This window comes from Trachurus japonicus, chromosome 3, assembly GCF_045865225.1.
Source record: "Trachurus japonicus isolate A0001 chromosome 3, Traja_1.0".
Lineage (NCBI taxonomy): Eukaryota > Metazoa > Chordata > Actinopteri > Carangiformes > Carangidae > Trachurus > Trachurus japonicus.
This window is the reverse complement of record NC_140909.1, coordinates 21,639,411-21,663,650: the sequence shown is the minus strand read 5'-3', so window position 1 is coordinate 21,663,650 and position 24,240 is coordinate 21,639,411. Positions and strand designations below refer to the sequence as shown.

The 24,240-nt window shown below is 42.0% G+C and overlaps 1 protein-coding gene across 3 annotated transcripts in view; it reads left to right on the top strand.

The window, feature by feature from the left end:
- LOC146989943 (AT-rich interactive domain-containing protein 3B) overlaps positions 1 to 24,240 on the top strand; it is a 51,584-nt gene that overhangs the window by 22,948 nt on the left and 4,396 nt on the right. For all 3 annotated transcript variants that reach the window (XM_085766513.1, XM_085766522.1, XM_085766531.1), the window contains exons 3-8: positions 2,664 to 2,738; positions 3,233 to 3,305; positions 20,284 to 20,467; positions 21,927 to 22,186; positions 23,537 to 23,806; positions 24,114 to 24,206. In XM_085766513.1, the coding sequence (XP_085622639.1) occupies positions 2,664 to 2,738; positions 3,233 to 3,305; positions 20,284 to 20,467; positions 21,927 to 22,186; positions 23,537 to 23,806; positions 24,114 to 24,206 (955 nt within the window). The remainder of the gene's footprint in view (positions 1 to 2,663; positions 2,739 to 3,232; positions 3,306 to 20,283; positions 20,468 to 21,926; positions 22,187 to 23,536; positions 23,807 to 24,113; positions 24,207 to 24,240) is intronic.

The following is a 24,240-nucleotide window of genomic DNA, read 5'->3' as shown; positions in this document are numbered from 1 at the left end:
TGTTTGCACAAATTACTGAGACAGGGCTGGTTTTATACTGTCAGGTTAAAATGCATACTGGTTACCTGTTAAGCCAATATTACGTATCTAATACAATGAATCCAGTCCGGTCTCACATCTTATGAATGAATGTTTGAATGAATATTTTCCCCACATCTAGTTCAGAATTTGGTCATAGACACAGATAGTATACTATATATAAAGATAGTAATAAAAAGTAAAATGTATCTGAGGGTTTAATTTGAAGGTTTTATTCTCACCGAGAAATTTACATATCTAGATCTTCTGGAAAATTATCAAATCATATCAACCTTGCTAAGAAGTGGAATGATTTGTGTTTCCCACGAACCTCTATGGCTCCTTGTTTGCTTACTGTCAGTAATATTACAGCATTGACCTCTGGCCACTGAAAAGGGAACATCCAGCACTTATAAAATGTGCCGAATGTTAAGTTTTTTTCATGCGAGAACGAGCATGTGAGGTTCTACATGGCTGCAATCTGAATTATCTTCTCCTATAATCATTTATAATGGTTAAACGTTAACAGAGGTGGTCAAATTGTGTGCAAAGGTCTGTAAGGCCTCCAAATGTACCATACTGTATATTTACTTTCACATAATGGTTCTGTTGTAATCTCTGTAATATGCTACAGATACTATAGGTTGACAGCAGAATGTATTTTTGATAAGGAATGAACTGTGTAGATTAATTTTCAACAGGCGATATCAGCTGAGGAGACGGCGATCAAATCATTTTAGTTTTTTGAAAAAGTATATAACTCACATTTCTAGAGACTTTGATTTAACCCATTGTTTTCTTGATACTTGAAACTTTTCATTCAAACTGATCAATGTTGTAAATATACTAGATAATTTCAACCCAGATGACAGTAGTATTTTGGAGAAACTTATTTCTGAGTGTATGAAAAGGGACATGAGCTGTTCCAAATGGCAGATATCATATTCTTGAACAGTGTTTATTTTTTTATTTTTTTTTAACGTGTGTAACTTGCGTATATCCTTAGAATGAATATGCTATTTGCACTGGGGTTGGCAAGTTGATGGTTGATGAGTATTTGTTTAGGGAGTATGAATGTTGACGAGTGTTGAGGCAAAAGTTTGTTCTATGGTGAGGAAGGAAAGACAACAATAAGTCTACCGAGATTTTAATAATTTATTACAGAATAATATATCAAATTAGAATGAACGACCAGCGATAGTCAGCTTATTATCAAACAGAGTCAGAGACCAAGTCTCGCTATTCGGCCGAATAGGGTGCAGTCTCCTTCAACCACGGGGGTCTCAGAGTCTGGACACCCACTGATGATAGGATCGGTTCTTTTATACACATATTTATCCAGACAGTTCAAATTCCATCTTGAGTACAAAGTGTGTTTGAAGATTAATCATATGACGTTGAGCATTATTTGTACATGCAGTTTGTTTAATAAGAACAGAATTGATTATAAGAAATGTTAGACAACACATCAAAGAAAAACAAAGTTTCCCATTACAACAAGTGTTACACGTACAGAGAGCGAGAGGGTGAAAATGACTTGCTCTCAAGGGCCTTGACAACCTTTGCCCTCCTGGCTCTCGTTTCAGGCCATGTAATTGCCACTGACCAATGGGCTCCTGGTTGTAACTAGACCCCAGGCTGCAGCCATTAACGTCCCCGCCGAACGGATCTTGTTTTGATTCCTGATGCTTTTATAGGTTTTGTCTTTAGGAGACATTCCTGGTCGGCACATACCGTGCACCCCTTTCTGCCCCTATTTTCCTTCCTTCCCGTCTTGTGGGGCCATTGCCCCGCTCTGTGCACTCACAAACATACACACAGCAATGATCAGCCTTTTGCTCAAGTGTGTGTGTGTGTGTGTGTGTGTGCACTTGGGCTACTGACCAGCCCACCCTCCCCTGGCCCCTCCTGACAGCCAGCTACACTCCGTGAACTTGGCCACCCATCACAGCTGCGTTAAGATTGAAGGATGGGGGGCCCTTGTATCCAGCTGGGTCCGAAGAGATGGGTGGGGGCAGGGCAGGCCCAGATGCAGATGGTTTAGGTCAAATGGAGATGTTTGAGGACGAAGGGGGAGGGGGACACAGGAGCTCAGGGGCACAATAACTCCAGAGGTTACTCCTCCAACCCCTGGAAAAAATGCATTCTTGAAGTTTGGGTATATATTAGTTTTCATGTGTTTGTGTTGCAGAGTGTTGGCTGTTGTGGTGACTTGCATAGAGTTAGGAGTTAAGGCAGGTTTTTTTTTTAACTAAACATGAACTTCCTGACCTACAATCAGTGTCAACCTGATGGTTTCTTTACAGAGGAAAATTAGATTAAGGCGTTTTAGGAAAAAAAAACATGTAGGGGTCAAAATCCACTCGTAAGATTTGTAAATTTTCAACTACATTTGTTGTGGCACCAGGCAGCGTCCACAGATCAATTCTAGCTTGTCTTGCCCTCTCTTTTTTCTCTTTCCATGTTTTCTGTATCTGTCTCTACTGTCATGTTCAAATAAAAGTGAAATGTCAAAACTGTATTACTTTTAAACACTTGAAGGTCGTGAGATAAGGGCCACTAAATACTGAATCCAGTTGTGTGTTTGTAACCTCTTTCTGTTTGTTTACCAACTTTATCTGTGTTGTGTCTCTTGTCTGTTTTAGAATGGGAGTGCAAGCTGGGCAGATGAGGCTGACAGCAGCAGAGGGAGAGGAGAGGCCTCCAGAGACTTTGCTAAGGTGAGCACTTGGAAAATGTGATCATAGGATGGCTTCAGTCATCTAAATATATCCTCATGGCCCTGAAACTCCAAGCCAGCTTCAAAGACCTAGCACTGACAAAGACTGACGTATGCGTTGCTTCATGTTGCCTCTTCTGTTAGAAGTTGCACGCTGCAGTGAGCTCGTCAGTATTTCTATTCAAAGAACATTGCACAGACAACAAAACAAACTGTTCCTGTGCATCTGTGAAATGTGGAGATATGTGAGATGTAGAGAATGTGGACAAAGTAACATTAGAAAGGTTTTTACTTGCTCGGCTCTTGAATTCTGAACTATGACAATGTTTAAGGAACGACGGAAGTGATAGAATAAAGGGAAGCTGCACCAGAAATTGCACAATTCACTAGGTCGAACTTCCACAAAGCTCCACTTCCAAGGACGATTTTACTCCCAGACAGTATGGGTCAGAGAGTTCATCATGGAACTCACGAGCTTCTGTTTTTCTCTTTCAGTTGTATGAGCTGGACAGTGACCCCAAAAGGAAGGAGTTTTTGGACGATCTCTTCACCTTCATGCAAAAAAGAGGTAAGAGTGCTCTCAGTAAACATCATATCATACTAAGCAGCCACTGCATCACTATGATGATCATTCGACCTTCACATGTGCTGTCCAGCCTGTTGACAATTCAATAAACTTTGGGGGTTTTTTTTGCTTTAGTAGCTCACAAAGCATGCAGGGCATCATCAATCCAACAGGGGAACAGTTGCATTATAAATTGCAGTGTGAACTTATAGTCACAGACACAACATTGGTTGAGGTTCATTTCTCACCCTCTGCCTATGTGGAAAAAGCAAGTACCACAGGACTTCAATTTCTTAAGAGTCATTTCCTGTCTTGGTGTTGGGGGGGGGGAGGCTGTTTTTTACAGGGCATCTGGAATTTCACTATAGACTGATTGGTGTTCGGCCCACAGAACAAACTGTTTATTTGGTCCTACAATTGTTTGAACCCATTCAAACCGAGCAGTGATAAAAGTACTGTAATTTCTTTTTGTTTCGAAAATATCTCGGCTCGATCCATGGCTGCCATTCACAATGTTACTGATCAACTTAAAAAACATACTGTCACTCTCACTGGCTCAGAAATCCTTTACTAATTCCCCTCGCCAGGGTAAAGGCCTTAAGAGGTCAGCAGGTGAGATCTTCCTCTGTTGATCCTGAGGTTCTGCAGTATCAGACTCAAGAGGATCTCGCAGTGACCTAACTTATTTACTGTAGTTGGACAACAGCTGGGGAAGCTCAGCTGACCGCGTGCAGCTTTGACACTGCCTGCAAGACCCCTCTGAGTAGGGCAGCTAATGCACTTAGGCTTTTATCAGACAAATCTGTTGCCAAGTAAGTTACATGACTTGAGCAATACCTCCCAAGGTGAATCACAATGTTATTACAATGGCGCATACTTCACATTACGTTTTGGCAGGCTGTGATGGGTGGTGGTGGTCTGTGTGTGTGGTTCATACTTCATTATGTTTTGTCACAGGCTATGATGGGTGATCTAGTATGTATGTGAATGTGTATGTGATGCGTAGTTTGTTTTGTCAGACTGTGACGGATGATGATGGCGCAGTGCACACGTTTGTGTAGATGGGACCATGTGCATTGACATGCATGTGTAGGTACTCGTACGCATGGAGTGTCTGATCTGATCTCAGCGCCCGGAGGTCTTTCTTGTTTGGCGGGTGATGAATTAAGCCGAGTCAGAGAGAGAGAGAGAGGGAGGGACGGGATCTGTCAGGGCCCTGTTAGCATCTCTGTCCAGTGGCAGACGCTGGGAGTGGTTGGCTGACCCCTTCCTCGCGCTGGTCAGACGGAGAAATCCATCAAGCTGACTAAAATGCCAACCGACAGGAGATAACTGGCTGATTACAGTGCTTTGTGTCGTGTTACTTTCACTAAATTTGCATGTAGTTCAGGCAGCACAAATAGGTTGATTTTTAATTGAATATTATTAACAAGGATGCATTTATTTAACTTACATGTTAAACAACAGTAATGTGAAATTAATTACATCATTGATATTAAAAAAAAAAGAAGTTTGTTAATTGTCTCAACTTAAAAGCAAGTGACAGCAAAAAAAAAAAGGCATTTGAACATTAGGATTAATGGTGGTTGTGATCAATTTGCGGAGCCAAATTAAATTTCCAGGCTGACAATGAGTGCAACTGGAATTAGCTTGCATGGATCAAGTTCCTGTGTCATCATCAGTACAAGTGACCGGTAGTGAGAGAGTGCAAAGGTCAGTGCTTGACAACAGTTGTAACTGCTATGACAACGCTCATCTATAATAGACAAGTTTGATGCAATTGAAAATAATACGGTGGGAAATAGAACTTGTCATGGTTGTTGATTTTTATTTGAGTGTTTTTTTTTTTTTCTTTCAATGAGGGGAAATCAAAGGGCACCAGAAAAATACAGTTCTTCTAACTGGTATGGTGAAAAATAAACAGCCTTGATGCTTCAAATGTGCGACAGTGTTGTAGCTATTGACATTAGAGACCTGATGCTACCATTGTACAGGTGGGAAGGATATAATTTCAGCTACTCAAGGGTGAGTTCTTCACTCCTTCTTTAAGAAAAGAGGCACTTGTCCGACCCGTGCGCTCTCTCGACCTGTAGTCCTAATCACAGGGAACAAATTGCTTGGCAGGATTCCATTTTTGCTTTTAGTGCCAAACATATAGATGAAGAAGAAGCTTCGCAAAGCTCCTCTTGATGGTAACCTCTAATTACTGTGCGTTTACTCCCCCCTCCATTTCACCGTATAAATGTGAAGACATGAACATTGCACTCTTTTTAGATTAAATGCCATCTTCGAAGCCCTTTTAATTTCATGTCGTTATTAAGCAGGAAACCTAAAAAAGAGCAATAGGTAGTAAAGGTTATCTGCATAATGTATTGTGCAGCTACATGAGTGCCTCACATCAACTAAGGAGTACAAGAATTCAAAGCAGACAAGAAAATAGGTGAATAAAAAGGATAAAATGATACAATTACATAGCTTTACAGGCAAGATAACCAAAAGCCTATGTGAATAAACATTTTCAACTGCTTAATTGACTTAATTAAGATTCACAGTGTAGACAAAGTCCAGATGGTTGAGAGAATTTAGATGTAAATGGGCTAAAATAATCCAAACAAGAAAAAAGAAAAACATGAAGAAAATCTCCAGTAGGAACTTAAAGAAGAACTGTTTCTGTTTAATACGTTTTACAAAAGCCTGATTGAAAGCTGTTGGTCACGCTGTGTATTTCACGTTTAGATACATGGCACAACTTTTTTCAGCAGTTTCAACACAAGTAGCAGCTCAGATACAGGCCTATGATTCACAGAACGACTTTGACTGCAGAACATTTGAGAGGATTATTGTTGGAGAAGACTGGCCCTTGTGGAGCAAGATTGATTTATTAATCCAGGATGAGGATTTGACAGGGGAGATTGCTGTAAAAGGAGTCACTATGTCCAATACAGAGGAGCACTGTTTAATAAACAACTGGTCTAAATGCTCTGCATCATACTGGCTTGACAGTACATCTGGGTGAAATACAGCTGTGCGCTGGTTAATGATGTGCCTCTGTTAGTCATACATTTATTTGGTAGCAGATTCAAGTTAGAAGAATATTAAACATAATACACTAAAGCTCACTGAGAGGGAAACCCTCTGAGCAAACTCTTGATTGGCAGATTGTGTGAAAATAATCTCATTGTGAATTCAGAGTATGTCCAGCTTTGTGTGTGGGCCCAGAAACTGTGTATAGAGTCAAGTAAATAAAGTCAACAACAAACAAGTACCTGAACAGGATAGTTTGAAATGAGGACAAGTGGCCGGGACAGAAGACCGCCATAACATTTGTGATGGCCTTCTGTGGCAACTTTTTTGTACCAGGGGAGACCAGAGTCATACCTGGCACTGTAGTGGCATTTCCAAGATAAAACCTGTCATGATCTATTGTGTCAGGAAGGTGAAGGAGTTACAGACATCCCATGACAGAAGCCCCAGGCAGACCAGAGCCATGTGCCGCGAGGCGAGCTAGGGAAGGTTGTTTGGCTGGAGGACCGTAAAATATGTGCTTTACCAGGGCAGTAGCTACAAAATAAAAGATAACAAATGTCACCTTCCTCATTTTAGCCTTCAGGCTGAATATTTTGAAACGGTGCCTCGTGGTGTGAAGCAGATTGTCAGGTTAAATGAAATCCCGTCGAATCTGTGACTGGAGAGAGACAAATGGTGAAGTGCTTTTCCCACCTCATCGTGGGGCCTCCATGCCTTGAGAGGAAGGCAACAACGGAAGGAAAACTTACGAGGGATTCCCATTTCCTGCCTCTGTGCTTCAAAACACTGTGTGTGTGTGTGTGTGTGTGTGTGTGTGTGTGTGTTAATGGCTGAGGAATTTTAGCAGCTGTCCTAAATCCTTGCTGTGCGTAAGGGGCCCATTGATGGGCTCTGAATCACAGAAATGGCAGAAGACTCACACACACGCACACACACAAGCCCACTCTCCTACCTTTCCCTTCTTGGCTCTTATATCTTTGCTGGCTACTCCTGTCAAGATGTTTGGAGGATAACAGATTTTTTTTAGATCAATTGTTGGGCCCCTTTTGCTTTCACCATCGACCTCTGTACTGTTTGTTGCTTGTAAAAGCACAGCCTTATTCAGCTTAACAATCCCTCTGCCATTTTGCACTGGATAAAATCAGCTAATAGCCTGACATGTAAATATCATGTAAATGCACGAGGCCTGCGTATGTTGGAAGCATGTGGGTGAGGAATATTAGCCTTTATAAGTTACACCGACTTCACTGTTCATCACATCCATTACAACTTCTGCTGTTTCACCCCCACACGGAGACACAGAAAAGCTTTGATGCCGGCTCGACGCCATTAACCCCCTCACAGATTTCGATTAAGCAGATGGGTGATTGTTTGTTTTGGTTTGACACCCAGCCACTTTCTCATTTGGAATAGGAGGTGAGGTGGGGGAGGCAGGAGGTGAGATTGGGGGGAGCTACGGGTGTGCAATAAAAGGCAAAAAAAAAAACGAAAGAGGAAGAAAATAAGAGTGATGCAGCCAACTGCCTGTCAGCGCTGTCCACTTGAGATGATTAATGGCCACAGGCTGTGATGGACAGAGGCAGAGAGAGAGAGACTCCTGTTCAGTGAAATCACCAGTGGAGGGAGGGAGGGAGGGAGGGAGTAGGGGTGTAAGGACAAGTGTTTTAGCTCCTCGCGCTCCGGTCAGAGAGCCTCACACGTCGCAGTCAGCGGAGGCTAGATCCAGCCCAGTGTGACACTCTTAATGGGAAGTGTAGATTCAGCTTAAGAGGGACCACATGGTGTGCTATCGCTGCTTTAGAGTTATTTTAGGGGGGAAATCCTTGCGTACTAGGTTTAGGTCTGTTAATAGTTATTAAGTGGGTAAGCTGGGCTTGTCTGTGTCATTAAGTTGTAGTGGGACTGATAGGACTTGTGGAAGGAGCGAAGGAGGGGAGACGGTAATGGTTTTGTTGAAGATATCTTATTTTTCTTTTCCTCCAGAGTCGAACCTATACTATGAGACGCTCTGCTCTGTTTGCGCCTGTGAAGCTTCAATAAAACTGCCAGTAATGTTTGCAGAGGCTACAGTCAATAATCAAGTATTAAATTAGAATATATCCGTCAGAGTGTATCATATATGAAAATATCCAGCTTGGCATCATCCATGTTGAGCTGGATATTTTCCTCTGTATTGGTGGTGTGGTAGAGTGGCCTCCCAGCAGGACATTGGAGGAAGTTCCCTAACTGTAACCCTGAGACCGAGAGCTCTGTCCACACCAATTACACCATGAATGGGCTCTGGGGGATCCATGTATGCATTATATTACTCCCCCGGTCAGCCTCACACTGGCCCTCGTAACAGGCAGGCCCTCTGTACAAACACCACACCACAATAGGAACATTCTCTGGCTCTTTGATATGGCCTCATTTTCCTTTTAGTTAACACCCCACAACTTCTGGAAAGTGGCAGCACCTGGTTCGTTTAACAACAGAAACACTGAGCGTTGAGCAACATTTGTCCATTTTTAGATTAGTGTTGGGATTGTGTGGGTGAAATCATTTTCATTTGGGGTCAATCTCTTGACCTGTCACTTTGCACAACAAATATAAAAGTTTTTTGATCTGTAATTGGGTAATAAACACATTTCAACCAGTTTTTATAGTGTGACTCTTTGTGGATGTAACTTTCAAGATGGAATAAAGACAGGACAACCCTGTTATACAAAGGATGTGTAGCATAAAATGTAGTTGGGGAATTACATTTTGCCCACCATTGTCTTTCTTTATTTCTGTCTCCATCCCTTTCCTCCTCCTTTGCCCCCACCCCATTCTCCTTCCCCCTCTGTTTATTGTGCTACAGTTACAACCACTGAAACTTGATAACACCATGGGGGATAGGGGCGGAGGGCCGTGCTGTGGCCTGCTTGGTGAGGCCAGGGGGAGGAGGGGCTGGATTAAGGGGCCTCCTGTCCTACACAGAATGATTAATGGTCTCCAAATAAGTGGGGGCCAACCTTTTTGATAGTGCACCGCTGACGGACAGCAGACAAGGGAGTGACGGTTCCGCGTCTGCATGTGTGAAAAGGGCAAAAAGAGGGGATGAAGGATGAAGAGGGCAGAAATGGAAACCACAGTAGGAGACAAGGGCAGACAGGGTGCCTGGGTGACTGAGGGGAGGTTAAGGCCACTCTCTTTCATTTCCCTTTGAAATCACAGTGTCAGTGGGCTGAAGCTGACCAAGCTCACCAAGCAGACAGACGGATAATCAGACAAACATATAAGGAGGCTAGAAGTGGTAGCAAAGGGCCCCTACTCTCAGGAAAGGGTGGGAACCCAAATGATACAGAGATTCCAACCACTGCTTTCTAATCATTGCCCCAAGGCAAACTCCAACAGATCTTATTGGACACATCCTCCCTTGCATTCATGATCAAAGATCTTATGGTTACTGTGTTGATACGTTTGAGGGCTGAGATTATCTTTGCCTTCGGTAAACTCCACCCGTTGGCTGGCAAATTATAGCCCAGCCTTGGAGAGCGAGCACATCTACGATGGTTATGCTCTGCTCTTCCTTCAAAACAAAAGGAAATAGTAGTTTTCCTGATGTTTATGTGTGTGGGCGTGTTACGGGACTTCAGATTAAAATCTTGTGACTTTTTTTAGTTTTAGTTTTTGTTTGTTTCTTACCAACCAATACTACTCTTTGTGTCTCTTCCTTTCTCTGTTTCGTCATCCCAACCCCCAATCCACGCTGCTTCCTTGTTATTTCCTCTGTCATTTAGCCAGACTTTTTGCACAGTGCTGGATTGCCACTGTGCTGCTGTCCATCTTTAATTACGACCATACTGTACAGGGATTTGAGTCTCTAAGCTCCAGAGCTGGGAGATTCTTAATCACCATGCTCATAAGTAACTGAGCAGGGACAACGACAAGTGCAGGCCTCAAGCAGATTCATGCTTCCCAGCGAGGTCATCGGTCAGGGTAAAAATAACACTGGCTGCTCAGTTCATCCATGCATCTTGTTTAGTCTTCAACTGAATACATTTGCAAATACTGTGTAAAATGAATGGGGCTATTAGATACTCATCCATTTTTGGGGGGATGTGAGGATGGTCAAAGACGAAATGACGTATTGACAACAAAAGTAGTGAACGGACTAGATGGTTAAAACAAACTGTATTGTAAACAGGTCCTCACATATAATGGCAAATTTAATTAAATGCATCTCAGTGCCATGGTCAGAGAGCAATTTTTAAGGCATATTGTGAAAGCAAAAGTGAGACAGAAATATATTTAGCACTGAGGAAAAATAGTCCTTACTTGAAAGTCTTGACAGGGCTAAGATTTAAAGAAACACACATGAAGTAGTTCCTTAATGAATACGAAGTAGGAGCTGTACAAAGGTGTACTGGACACACCATTTGTATAAAATCCATTGCTCTGGTGGGAAAATTAGTTGTAGGGTTAAGAATTAGGATTTTTTCATAATTTCTTCCAAAAAGATTTTTTTAAATAAATTTAAAAGTAATGTAAACATTCCTGTTTCTTCATATAATATTTCTTTCTTGTGGGGACTTTGTTCAGCTGCTCCCACATGAAGCTCTCCTGTGATCAACAAATTTCCCAAACGTCTGCTATCTCTGCCTATCTGCGTGTCTTGCTTCTCCATCTGTGTCCTGTGTGTGCTCTTAAAGCAATGTTTCCTGGCCCCCACACCCCTGTGATGGATGGTATGAAATACATTACAGCCCCCAGAGGAGCCCTACACCAGTACAATAGCCCTGAGCTCACTTCCAGTACCGCTCTGCAGCAGTGTTGCATAAGCCACACAGCAACAGAGACCTGAGTGCAAAGGGGCCTAATGGAAAACAAGACACTTGATTTGTGGGAAGAAATGGACGTGAAACACACAGACACTGTTGCCACTTTGCCACTGGCATTTTCGTTGATGTGACTCGTTGTGTGGGATACAATTAGATGAAGATAATGGACAAGTGATGATATATGAATGTGTAAAGATGGATGTTCATCCTCTGCAGCCAGACCTAAACATTGACTTTTCATTCTCTTTTTTTTTCCTTTTCTTTTTTTAAATATTATCTATTGTTTTATAGGAATTAAAGCATGTTCTGCTGTTGACCCGATTTTAACTCACTTTGCATAAAGCACATCAGCTAAATCCTTGAAAGGTAAAGTGTGACCCACTGTCATGGATTCCAAATGCCAAAACTAATTAGCATTGATGGGAGTTAAAATTTACAAGATGAGTGGCCAACCCCCCCAACAATCCCCTCCCCAGTTTCAACATATCCGTCTTTCTCCACAGCTTATAGCAGCTGATGTCTCCCGTATTGATCAGTGGTGCTGGGCCCCAAATGGGGCTTGTCGGCTGATGGCTTTATCTGTCAATCTGGGTGTCCATTGATTGAAGCAGTTAGTTGTGTTATAAGGTTTGCTAGAAGGGACAGAAGCCCCCTCAACGTTGCACCTGCCACTGAAGACATCACTGTCACCTACTGACACTTAAAACCAGCAATACACACTGTGATCAGTAATCTGCCACCAGTGTTTGGCCACAGACACTCTCATTCTCGTGGTGTAAAAGATTGTGTAATTTCTAATGTAGAATCTGAATAATTTCATTCTTCTACATTTTATACACATTGGCTTTAACTGTTTTTTCCTTTTACTCATTTTGAATGTTAGTCTTAACTCTGTTTCACATTTTTTTTAGCCATGTTTCAAGCTACTTGAGTTGTATAGCTAGTAGCTACAATTTACAGATGTCCTCTAAACTCACATGCAAGCTGTTATGTGCTACAGTAGCTACGTGGCTGTGTACAGAGACGCCTCATGTCCCCACTGGTCAGGCTCAATATTGGTCAACTTAAAAAGTGAAATAATATCTAATTTGATATTTTTGTTGAAACCAGGTGATTTTATTTACCTGGGTGGGTAGCTCAAGTAAAGCCCATGTATAGAGCTGCAACAATGAATCTATTAATCAAACAATAATCAATTAGGCCTATTAAATTAATCGTCAATTATTTTGATATCCGAATAATCGGTTTGAGTAGTTTTTAAAGAAAAAAAAAATCCAAATTCTCTGACTCCAGCTTCTTAAATATTAATATTTCTGGTTTCTTTCTTCCTTTATGACAATAAACTGAGTATCTCTTTAGTTTGTGGACAAAACAAGACATTGAGGATGTCATGTTGTGGTTTGAGAAACACTGATTGACATTTTAAAACATTTTTTTTAAACATTTTATTGACCAAACAAATAATCGATTAATCGTTTAAATAATCGACAGAGTAATCGATAAAGAAAATAATCATTGGTTCCATGTATGGAAAATGCTGCCCAACCCCTGTAGCTTAATCACAAGCATCTGCAGTTGATGCCAAAGCCCCTCCCCCTATTATGAGCACAACATGCCATTGTCAGGTTTCTGTGACATATACATTCTTGACATTTCTGCAAAGATCAGAGATGGCTGTTTACAAGGGCAAACTGTTGTGTTACTTTTCTCTCGCTTGATTTTCCAGACAGATGTAAGTTTAGAGTGGAGGTCATCCATTATATCTGACCACACTGCAACATTGTTTTGGTTGCGAATTGACATTGACAGGATATGCTCTACTACGACACCTTTCCCTGTTGAGGGTTTAACATTTAGTGTTTAATATCTGCAACAACAACTAACCTGCACACAAATACTTGTGTTAAAGTCTTAAATCTTGTTGACTGTATACCATAGTGTCTTCATGCTGGAGTTCAACTTGTGGATAGAAAACAGCTTTTATTGACCTTTCTCCTGACTGACTGTAACTCACAATACAGGCATCTGTCATCAGTGTTCATAAGTGCAGCGTATGTAAACAAAGATTTTACTCCACCCGCTTCAACAGCCACTTCCCATTCTAGTGTCATCTGCTGTCCTTGTATCATGTAAAAAATAGCATTTTGCCAAAATATTTATGTTTTCAGTGCAATTAGATTTCCAGCTTGGATCTTTGAAACCAGTATAGAAGATGTGTTTAACAAATGGATTCATTTATTACAAAGTTCCTATCCAGCCTTTTTGATGACCAACTTTACACATTGTTTAGGAAAAGGTGTTATGCAATGTTTTGTGTGTAATGGATCAAACACTTTCTATCTGACGGAGGGAAGTATATTTCATCTGGTAATGTGGAAATCTTTTTAGATCCTTTCAAAACATTAGATGTCCATCCAATACTTTCATTAAATCCATCAACTCTCTGTGGATTTTCATCACAAAATCACAGCACCTCTTCATTTGTATTGCCAAAATTTTCTGAATTGAATATGAGAAAATCTTTTCTTCTGGGCTAGCTGTGGGGAAAAATAACTGAGATACGTGATAATGGACTGAAAATTTCTCCATCCATCCATCCATCCATCCATCTCTCTCGCTGCTGGCTCTGTATCAACCGGTGTTGACTGGGGTCTAGTCAGTTGATCTGCCGGGTCTCTGGGGATCGAGGGGACTTGGGTTACAGTTGGAGAGGCCATCTCACTTTTCGCGCCATCCAACCTTTTCAATCCCCCTCCCCCTCTATTTCACCAGGTGACCCATCTTCATGACCCATGGAGAAGGAGTCATGTTTCTCTCTCTTTTTCTTTCTGTCCTTCTTTACTGTTTGTCACTCTACTTCATTTCTGAGATGTTTTAGCAGGGTTACTGCTGACAGTACTAATTTAGAGATCATATAAAAATGAGTTGGGCTTGTCATTGCAGAGATTTATTGCAAAACAGCACCTGACTGTCACAATCGTCCAATTAAAGCTCCATTAGTGTCATTATTCATGTGGCTTTTGCAGCTTGTGAGCAGCACAAATGGAGATTTACAGCTTTTGGCTGTTGTTTGGATTCTCGCCAGTTTTGCAATATTTTACACCACAGGCTAAAGCAGTTGACGGTGAACAGAAGACAGCTCTTTAAATATACTGGATGCCTGTTCACTGTAATAATTCTTACTAAAACTAAGAAGCTTCTCTTAATGTGCACTGAGTAAATATAGGTTCAAGTGCCTTCTCCATCATTGAATGTTTACCTTTTTCTCCCTTCGTATTTGTTCTTTTTATTGAGACAGAAGGAGAAAGAGACAAGAGAGAAGGATCAGGTGGTATTCGATCATCCTAGAATAACAAGCTGAATCTGAAAGGTGTCTGAAATTACTTTTATCAAGTCTTTTTTTTATGACAGTGGTGCTCCAAGCTATTTCTCTTTTCAAAGATTTATTCTTCATCTAACCAATAGTGGATAGATCAAGTGTGCTCATGTGAAAAGCTCTCAGTGTTTATGACCTGATCAGGCATGTTGACAGTTCCTTTGATGTTTCTTTGCACAGATTATCCCTTTATTGAACTACTGTTGGTATAGTCATACACTGCCATGCCATGACTTGAAAATGGAGCACACTGTCATTGTGTCTATATATGATGTGGCTTTACTGGAGCCAGATTTAAGTTTTATTGTAGTATGCCTTTGTTTTTGCATTTCAACTCACAGGCCAGCAAAACACTCTGTTTTCTTTGCTAATAGCACAGTGAAGCATAGTTGGTAGAAGCTAACTCTATGGCTTTCCTGTCTTGCCTCTCTCCCTTTGTCTGTCTCTCTTCCTTTCTCCCTCCCGTCAATTCACATTAATTGCACTTTATTGACATGACAGGAATGAAACCTACACAGCCAACGCTACAAAGCATATCGACCGACAATATTACTTTATTAGATGACTGTTCCTGCCTTCCTATCTGTGTGCCCACCAGCTGTGCCTTTAGCCTCATGCTTGGAATAGCAATGTATCTATAGTGTAACGTTACATTTAACTTCCCTTACGAGGAGGGTACATATCTTAACACTTGATATGAATTGGTCTGTCAGGCGAGTGGTGGCTCTGCCTGGACTAAAGATAGCAAATTCCATACACTCAAGGCTTTTTTACCTTTTATGTCCCTGGCCATGCATTAAAAATAAAACAAACATGCCCCAGCATACAGCAAGGTCCTGACAATATGGTGCCCCGACGTACGAACATATAAACTAAACAGCCAGGGGCTGCCCGACATAAAGTAAACTTCCAGCATGTGGAGCCCAGACACTCGTCTCTCCTGTCAGTGTCTCTCTGTCCTGTGTTAATGAAGGGTTTGGGCTGTTCTGTGGTGATAAATTAAGCTATTTTTCTTTCAAATTATAAATGCAGGGTGGCAGATATGAAATATGTGAGTGTGAGCAAACATAACATTTATCTAATTTTCCAAAAGAAGTGGAATGTTTTTGAGAGAATAGAAGATCATAAGTATTTTTAACACGATAAAACAAGTTGTTAAGTAGAAATTAAAACATTTAGATAGATGAAATACCAGCAGCAACATATAGTGGTGCAGTTTATGCCATCAAATGAGTAATCTTCTAGACAGGTGCTAAAGTAGAGGGTGTTGTTGAGCAGATGAATCTAATGCTACTCTGGGGTTAGAGTTTCTTTCTAATGGTTGTTCCAGTAATAATACTTCAGTTGAACTGAGGGAACGGTTGAAGTGCAGAGAGGGAGATATAGTCCTGATCTGATGTGTAGATGTGGTGGGGGTGGGGGGCGGTCGGGTGGTGGGTGCGCTGAAAGGACTCAGACACTGCCATGAGGCCAGGGGCTGTTTGTGTTGGCTGACACCTTCCTTACAGCAGTAATCCAGTCTTTCTCCAGCTGGCTGGCTACTACACCTCCCCCTACCTTTTTTCCATCCTTCCTTCCCTTCTAGAGGCAGCAAAAAGTATCTCTTCATTTTTTTCATCTCTGCTTATCTCTCTCTTTTCTTTTCTTTTCCCGTCCCTTTTTTTTCTTGTCACTAATGTGATTTGAAAACAACAGAATAATCCAATTGAATAATTAAAGCAATTAAAGCAACCAAAGACAATGAGATGATGTGGCGTTCCCCCCCTCTCCCTCCTCTTCTTCGTGTCTCCCTTCACTGTAGACGGTAGTTGAAACCTCACACCAGCCATTGCTCATCCGGTGAAGAATTCATTTCCTGTGTGTTGTCGGCTGGAAGGCTGTCACTCTTTCACTTAATTATTTAAAAAATGCCCATCATGTGAATTCAGCGATATTTAATTTACCACTACTGGCGTCAGGGGCACCCAATTGATTTATTATAGAGACCCTTTAATGCGAACAGCTGTTTCCTGCTAAAAATAGGTCAGGGGTCAGATAAAATGACCTTGTTTCCCCGTTTTTTTTTCTCCTTCCCTTTTTGTCCTCACATTTAGATTTAGAAAGATTGGACTGTAATGTAAGTTGGTAAATGGGAAGCCTTAGTGATTAGTATAAATTGTATATGTCCAATAAATGTCTCCTGCCTGTCAAATGATGAATAAGAGGCTTTTTAGTTGATTACATATGTTACTTAATAATTTAATTCTCATGGATGTGTCTTATTATTTTTCTCCTGCGTGTCAGTGAAGAGATTTATGTTTCTATAGTTTAGATTCTGTAGATTATTTTTTATTTTGGGAATCATGTCCGTCATGAAACTTATCAATTATAAATATGAGCAATCATCGACGGATGATATCTATATCAAACTCTCTCCAAATGTATTAACCTTCAGAAGACGTGTATTTGTCAAACCTTTAATAAGTCTGTCGTTCAGTTTTTTTGATCTGTCTCTCTCAGTCACACTCATTGCCCTTTTTCTCCTCTGTCAGACTCTGTATCTATATCCCTTATCATTTGAAGTCTAGCCGTTTGAAGGCTAGCCGTGTGGCTCTGGTGTTCACAGTGGAAGTTGGAGGAAGGACTTAGGGAGTGGTTCAGGGGCCCTCAGCCACGGCACTTCCCACCAGAGCGACCTCTGACCCCTGGTGCCATTAATCACTAGGCTCCTGATGGCCTTGTCCCTGGGGGAAAATCAGTCCGGGGCAAAGGATGATGGGAGGTGAAGCCTGCAGCCAATTACAGATTGGCTCAGAGCAGCCAAGTGGACAAATCACGGCTTTACAGAGAAATGAAATACCCAATAGTTGCCTACTTGAGTCCTGCATGGCCGAATGCCACGAAGAGGTCTCATATCACTGACGATCATGTTGTCCCTCCAAAGAAATGTAAGCAGAAATATGATAACAGCAGAGTAGAGCGCATAAAACGGTACTGTGGGGCGGAGGAGTGCTGCTATGATCATGTTGTGGACTGGTCTAATTAAGCCTGTTAGAGCTAAATGTCTCCAGGGTTTGAAAAAGGAGCAGATGTTGGACACCAAAGGCAGGCGGCACGTTGATTCTCTTAAATTAGAAAACTCTCTGGTCTAGTAACTGCCCAAGTGTTGGTAATGTGATTTTTGGTCAATTACAGCATTGTCAAAGAGGCTTTTCCAGAGCTTTCATAGCAGTTTCATATGTGCTGGAGCCATGCTGAAATTTGAAACCCAGCTGATGTCACGTGTTGACTAATTAATGCTGTTTTTGGTTTCCAAACCACCTTTGGTCCACTTAAGATATATAGAAAGCTATTTGGTTTCCTCTCAAACACACACATTCTCCTCTCTCTCTGCTCTCCTGTCTGAAATTTGTAATTTTATGAGTTGAAAATAGCTCCTTGTTGTAAATCTGTTCAATCTGATGTTGATTTGACAGCAGATGCTGATAAAGAGGTGAATAAAAGCGTAGGCATGAATTAAAGCCTAACTATCTGCTGGCCTGTCACTATGGGGCCAGTGCTGTTGTGTCTCATTTGTTGTGCTCTCTTTGTTCATGGCCGGGCCAGTATGAAAACATGGCTTCCTGCTGACCTGCAGTTTAATTCACACATCAATAACCCCTGGCTGATCTCTGACCCCTCTAGTTGTACTAATTGTTTGATGCAGGATTGATGTCCAACGCTGCATTAAATAACTGACGAGGCACTGGCAGCGAAGCATTCCTGGTGCTCTGCTGCACCGCGTGTTCTGGAAATGCTGCTGCTGCCCAGAGATGTAGGAGGAAGGTCGGACATCTACCTAGAGTTTATCCACATCATAGTACGGTGTTCGTTTCAGTCTCAGCCAATATGGTTGACCTGTTTTTTTGTTTTGTTTTTGAATTCATGTGCACAATGATAAAAAACAAACATTATATTTAATGATACAAAGGCAAATAATTGTGCAGGAGAGGAAAAGAAGACCAACTGATTTTGAAAATGTGTATAAATGCAGGTATATGTTCTCATCTGTAAATCAAACACTTGCTGTTAAAATTAAAGGGTAATAGTTCACTGTGATTGTAGCTCATTGAGCTTATTAGATAATTAAATAATAACACAGGCCTGACCTTTGTCAGAGACATACTATAATGCTGTTCCTCACCTCGCTCTGTGCATGGCTAATCCAAATGATCGGTTAGAGAAGCTGCCAACTTGGCAACGGCCAGCTTGTTTTGCTAAGAGTTAATTGGCTCTGGTGCTAAGATGGCTGGTTTCTGAGAACTGTGCTGTCTGCAGCTTTAGCAAGCTGAACAATATTAACCACATACTGTGGTGTTGGGATTATGTGGTTATGTTTATTTGACAGAGGGGAGGCATAACAACAAGTCTCTTTTGAGGTTTGAACTTTTGATTTTAAAGTGGCATTTACGTCTTAAACAGTTTCACTGGTGCCACCGCCACCCATATTGGTTTCACACATATGCCCAATAAAGTGGTTAACACATTTCATTGTGTTTTCTGTTTCTGTATCATGGCTACAGTACGTTGCTGTTCTGTATTTTCAATGTAAAGATCCTTGCAACAGGTGTCTTCAGTCCTTCTCGGCCCCAACACACACACACACACATACACCTATATGTGTATATATATATATTCTCTATTAAGTAGTGCACCAAATGCCACACCTTCCTGACCTCCCCTCTTATGCAGGTCCATGTGTTCACCCTTTGGCTTAAAGACATGTTGCTAATTTAAGAAAATGAATCAGGGCTAATCTTCATGGCCTGATCACACAGCTATTTTACAGAGTCATTAATGAGACCAGTTCCAGGTTAAGAGCAGCCTGTGGAAGGGTTGGAGGATTGGTCGGCATTAACTGTGAGGGCCAATCTGTATGACTCCCCTGTGCTGGGCCCGGCCGGCCGGCAGCACTGACAGCAGAGGGGTGTGGATTTACCCGGTGCAATCCTTTAAATGAGCTTCATTATACTGGCCTATCCAGGAGCCCCCCACCCACCATTGCCCATGGATTAGCAGGTCGTCACAATCCCCAGTCCCCTCCTCCCGCTCCATGCTTACACTGTTGCACATTGCACTTTTTGATTCTGTTGCATATGCCGAACCACCACCCCCACCCCCCTCCCCTCCCTCCTCCTCTTCCTTTCCTGCTCGCCGTCCTCCCCCCGCCTCCTCCCCACACGCTCCTGGCAGGCTTCGCTGCAGATAAGCTGTTGACAAGATTAATGCATCTGTATCAAAAGTCTAGAGCCGCTTTGCTTTGTGTTGTTTGCGAATCCCCTTTTCCAGGTCAAGCCAGATTGCCTTAACTGGGCTAATATGTTTTCAAGCCAAATTTAACAGGCATGCAGGCAACAGGCCTGCCACCCTAGTCCTACCATCACCCTGACAACACTTAGATCACTATCTGGGGGCTACAATATAAGCCTTTGTGTTTCAGCATTGATTGGTGGATGGATTAATGCATAATGTACAGTTCATCTCATGTTGTTATTTTCACTGTATCAGCTTTTAAATGCGTTTTCTGTGTTGGGTTCCTATTCGCGTCTCCAGGGATGCACACCAGAGAAATTGTCAGCATTATGGTTCCCTTTCCCGTTGAGACTGACCATGTTAAAAAATGCATGCACAAATGCATCTTGAAATAAAATCATCCACCAGAAAGCATCCGCTCGCTAAGCTGCTCCACTTCAGACCTTTGATTTGTACTGTATTGATCGTTTTTATGATTTTTCCCCCCTCCTCTCCTGCATAGGAACCCCAGTCAATCGTATACCCATCATGGCGAAGCAGGTCCTGGATCTGTACATGCTCTACAAGCTGGTGACGGAGAAGGGAGGCCTGGTTGAGGTTATCAACAAGAAGATCTGGAGAGAAATCACAAAGGGACTCAACCTACCTACCTCTATCACCAGTGCAGCTTTCACCCTGCGCACACAGTAAGTCTTTGTAGTCTGTGACTGTGTCACAAAACAGTCAACAGAATTCATTTCATTGGCTGTAGTAGCTATAAATTGACTGTTTACACGCAGCTACCCAGTCTCAGTCTAACGTTAATCTTATATAACCTGTAATTTGAATCACCGGAACTAAATAAAGACTCTGAAGTGTGTGACTTCTCATCTGGCAACAAACAAGCTCCCTTATGCCACAAATATGTGTGTGTGGCATTGGAGCGTGTGGATTTGTGTGTATGTGTGTGTTGGTATGAGCACAGATGTCAATATTATGCGTGCTTGTGTGTTTATACACATGCCAGTTTGTTTCCTCCACCAGGCCACCTTTCCTGTTCCCATTCAATCCCTCCATCCATTACATCACACATAGAGCCCATTGATCCCCATAGATTTATTGATGTGATTTGGGTCAGAGTTCACAATGACTAAGGTGGGGTTTGACTGACAGTTTATATGCCGAGCCTTGACTAAAACCCCGCCTGCTCTCTTGATGGAAATCCTTCAGTAGAGTAACACCTCTCTGTTCCGTCCACTAGCAGCGTGCCCTAATGAACCTTTATGTATTTTTAATGTCGGTGGGCTGTTGTTGTAGCGTTGTTTCACAAGCTCTATCTAATGGACGCTGCTGCTCTTAGCTTCTTATTGATCCTTGGTGTTACTGTTCCACCATTATGCAGCCCAGCGTGTATTATACTGGATGTTCATTTCACCGTATGTCCTGATGGGATGGAAAACATACCAGAGGTGTGACTGTGCATACTTGTAGAGCTGCTGTGATGTCAACACGCAAAGCATTTTTTTCCCCCACAATTTTCATACCAGATACCTTGTTAAATCTCAAGACAGAGCTTTCTGGAATAACCTGATGTTTGTAGAGACCTGGTCTGTTCAACAAACATAGGGGATTAGGTACAATCAATACATCTACATTTCTGTCAGAGAAAAACAGGTTTAAAGAAATTTATTTTTTTTGTCTCCCCAGGTGATTTTGCAAATTGAACACCGACTACTACTGAAACTAAAATGTTAAAATTCACTGTAGCTGCTTTCCAAACTTCACTATTACTCTCTTCTTCTGTAATTGTTTATTGTAGTCATCACAAGCTGATAAGTTGGTAACACTTTATAAGTACACACTATTAAGCATTAGTTAAGCATTAATACATACTAAATTCTTCATTTATAACACATGAATATTCATTAATATGTGTATATTTAGTGCAAAATGTTTAACTGTGTTTATAAACACATACTAATGAGTATTCATGTGTATTCATGTGTTATAAATGATGAATTCAGTATTTAAAGCTTAACGAATGCGTCATAGTATGTTCTTATTATATAATTATATATTTAATGATGATGCTAACAGTAACCATGTGGATGTGTCCGTGTGGGGATCTGATGTATTTACCTTCTGTATGTGTGCTCTGCTCTTCAGGTACATGAAATACCTGTACCCATACGAGTGCGAGAGGAAAGGCCTCAGCTCCCCGGGCGAGCTACAGGCTGCTATCGACAGTAACCGACGCGAGGGCCGTCGTCCGAGCTACAGCAGCAGTCTCTTCCGTTTCTCCCCGTCTCCCAGCACAGCCCCCCACATCCTCTCACCCCCCAAGATGCACCTCTCGGCTCTGGGGGCCGGGACCTCGGCAGCCCTCAATGGCCTGCAGGCTTCACCGGGACCCTCTCTGAAGAAAGGTAGGCATGTAAATAAAAGCTGTGCAGGTTAATTTTAACACAGAGGTGCATGGTAGCGTGTGGTGATGGGTGTTTATTCATAAATAAGAGTGTGGAAAATTAGTTCATGATAAGCCCTTAAACAGGCGAACAAACAGGTAGCGTATAGACTTAGACTCTGGATTGATGACGGTTATATTAAACTGGGTAAATGTTTACTTAAAACACTGTGACCTCTTATAGTGATTGGTGTAGACTGGAGTGTCCCAGTCACCCCATGTGCTGAGGATACACAGATAAATACTGCCCTCTGTCGCAATTCAGAAGAGCAGCATCCAGGCACATGATGTCACCACAGTACTTGTATATAAGTATAGTGTCAGTATTACTACATTTGTAAGTCATCAGACATCGGCCTTGACAGTTGACCAAATACTGATTTGCATACACTGTGTTTTACTCCTGTTTTGACATGTGTGTGTGACATGTAAGGTGATTTGTATGACGGCGTGTTCTGCAGGAATGTTGGTATGAGATCGTGTTGTTAGATTTTGTGCATTACATTCTCGCAATGCCCCGCTTTCCGTCCCTGCGCTATGACTTACTGTCACTGTGTGCATGTGTTTTTGGTGTTTTTACATGACTTAATGAGCATGCATGCCTACATGGGGGTGTCGTTCGTCCAGGTGTGTGTGTACCAATCTTGCCCCAGGCTGCAGAGAGCCATCACCTTTACTACTGATTAATAACATGGTTCCCACGCCGGGGGGAACATTGTATGAACTTTGAAGCCTTTTAGTCCACATCAGTGGGATCCTGTTGATAACTGTCATTACACTGCTGTCTTATCTGATGTCACTTTGACTTGGCTGGAATGTGACTCTGCCCTGGACCCTGAAAATATCCACATTTGTACTCATGTAAAGTGCTGTATTACACCTTACATTCACTGTAGGGAGAGTGGAGCTGTCAGCTGAGTGAAGAATAGACTATATTTATATATGCAGGGAACAGTGACACAGCCAGGTGTTGACTCGAGTGTCCACCACCACCACCTCCCAAATGGTGAAGTTAAAATGGAACCAGCTGCTGAAAAGGCAGAGATTTGGCTACAGTCTACTGAAATACTGAAAGCTAACTAAAATGTTTTTGATGAAATGAAAAACAGACATGAGGATGAAAATTGCAAATAATCAATATTGCCTATATAGGCTTTTGCTGTTGTTGAAATTCCCTGTGCCATGCCTGTGAAAAAAAAACACAGCACAAACATGTACATAATTGTTCCAGTAACAGTATTTTTACTCTATGCAGGTGGACTAATTGACCCATTCCAATTCACGAAAGGATCCCTCCATCTCTCTCTTCCAGATGACCTGACCCCCTCCATCATGGCAGCAAGGCCCTCCATGGCCTTGGCTCTGGGTCAGCAGCAGGTGGCCGGTTTGGCGAGAGCTGCCACGCTGGAGCAGCTGAGAGAAAAGCTGGAGACTGGTGGAGAAGGACCAGAGAGAAAGATGGCCCGCTTGGCAGAGGAGCAGCAGCGCCTGATGCAGCAGGCTTTCCAGCACAACCTGCTGGCAATGGCTTCACAAATGCCTATGAACCTGCGCCTGGGAGCCCCCGCTATCACCACCAGAGGTCAGTGCTGCCAAGGCTGTCAAGCTACTCTAAAACGAACCTGGCCGTCGTTATGAACCCATCTTGTCTTGACAATGTTCTGCTCAAACAAACATTCAAATAAGTAAATAACGACGCAACTGCGATACATTTTTCCAGAAAACTGATAATCCTGTAAAACGTGTTGCAGAGAGTTCCTCTCAGTTTGTCAGAAGAGTATCTCACACTCTCTGGAAGAGCTCATTTGAATGGGATAATAATATAGAGTCTTTGAATTTGTAATGTAAATACACAGAAATATAATCAAGTGTAATTTCTGTGACTGCAGATGAGAAGCAGCAGGACATGTCTCTGAGCATTTCAACCAATGGAAATGCCAGCATCACTGTCTCTGTGGAGGTTAATGGCACAATCTACTCAGGTATGTACGGAGTCGGTCGAAAAACATACGTTTC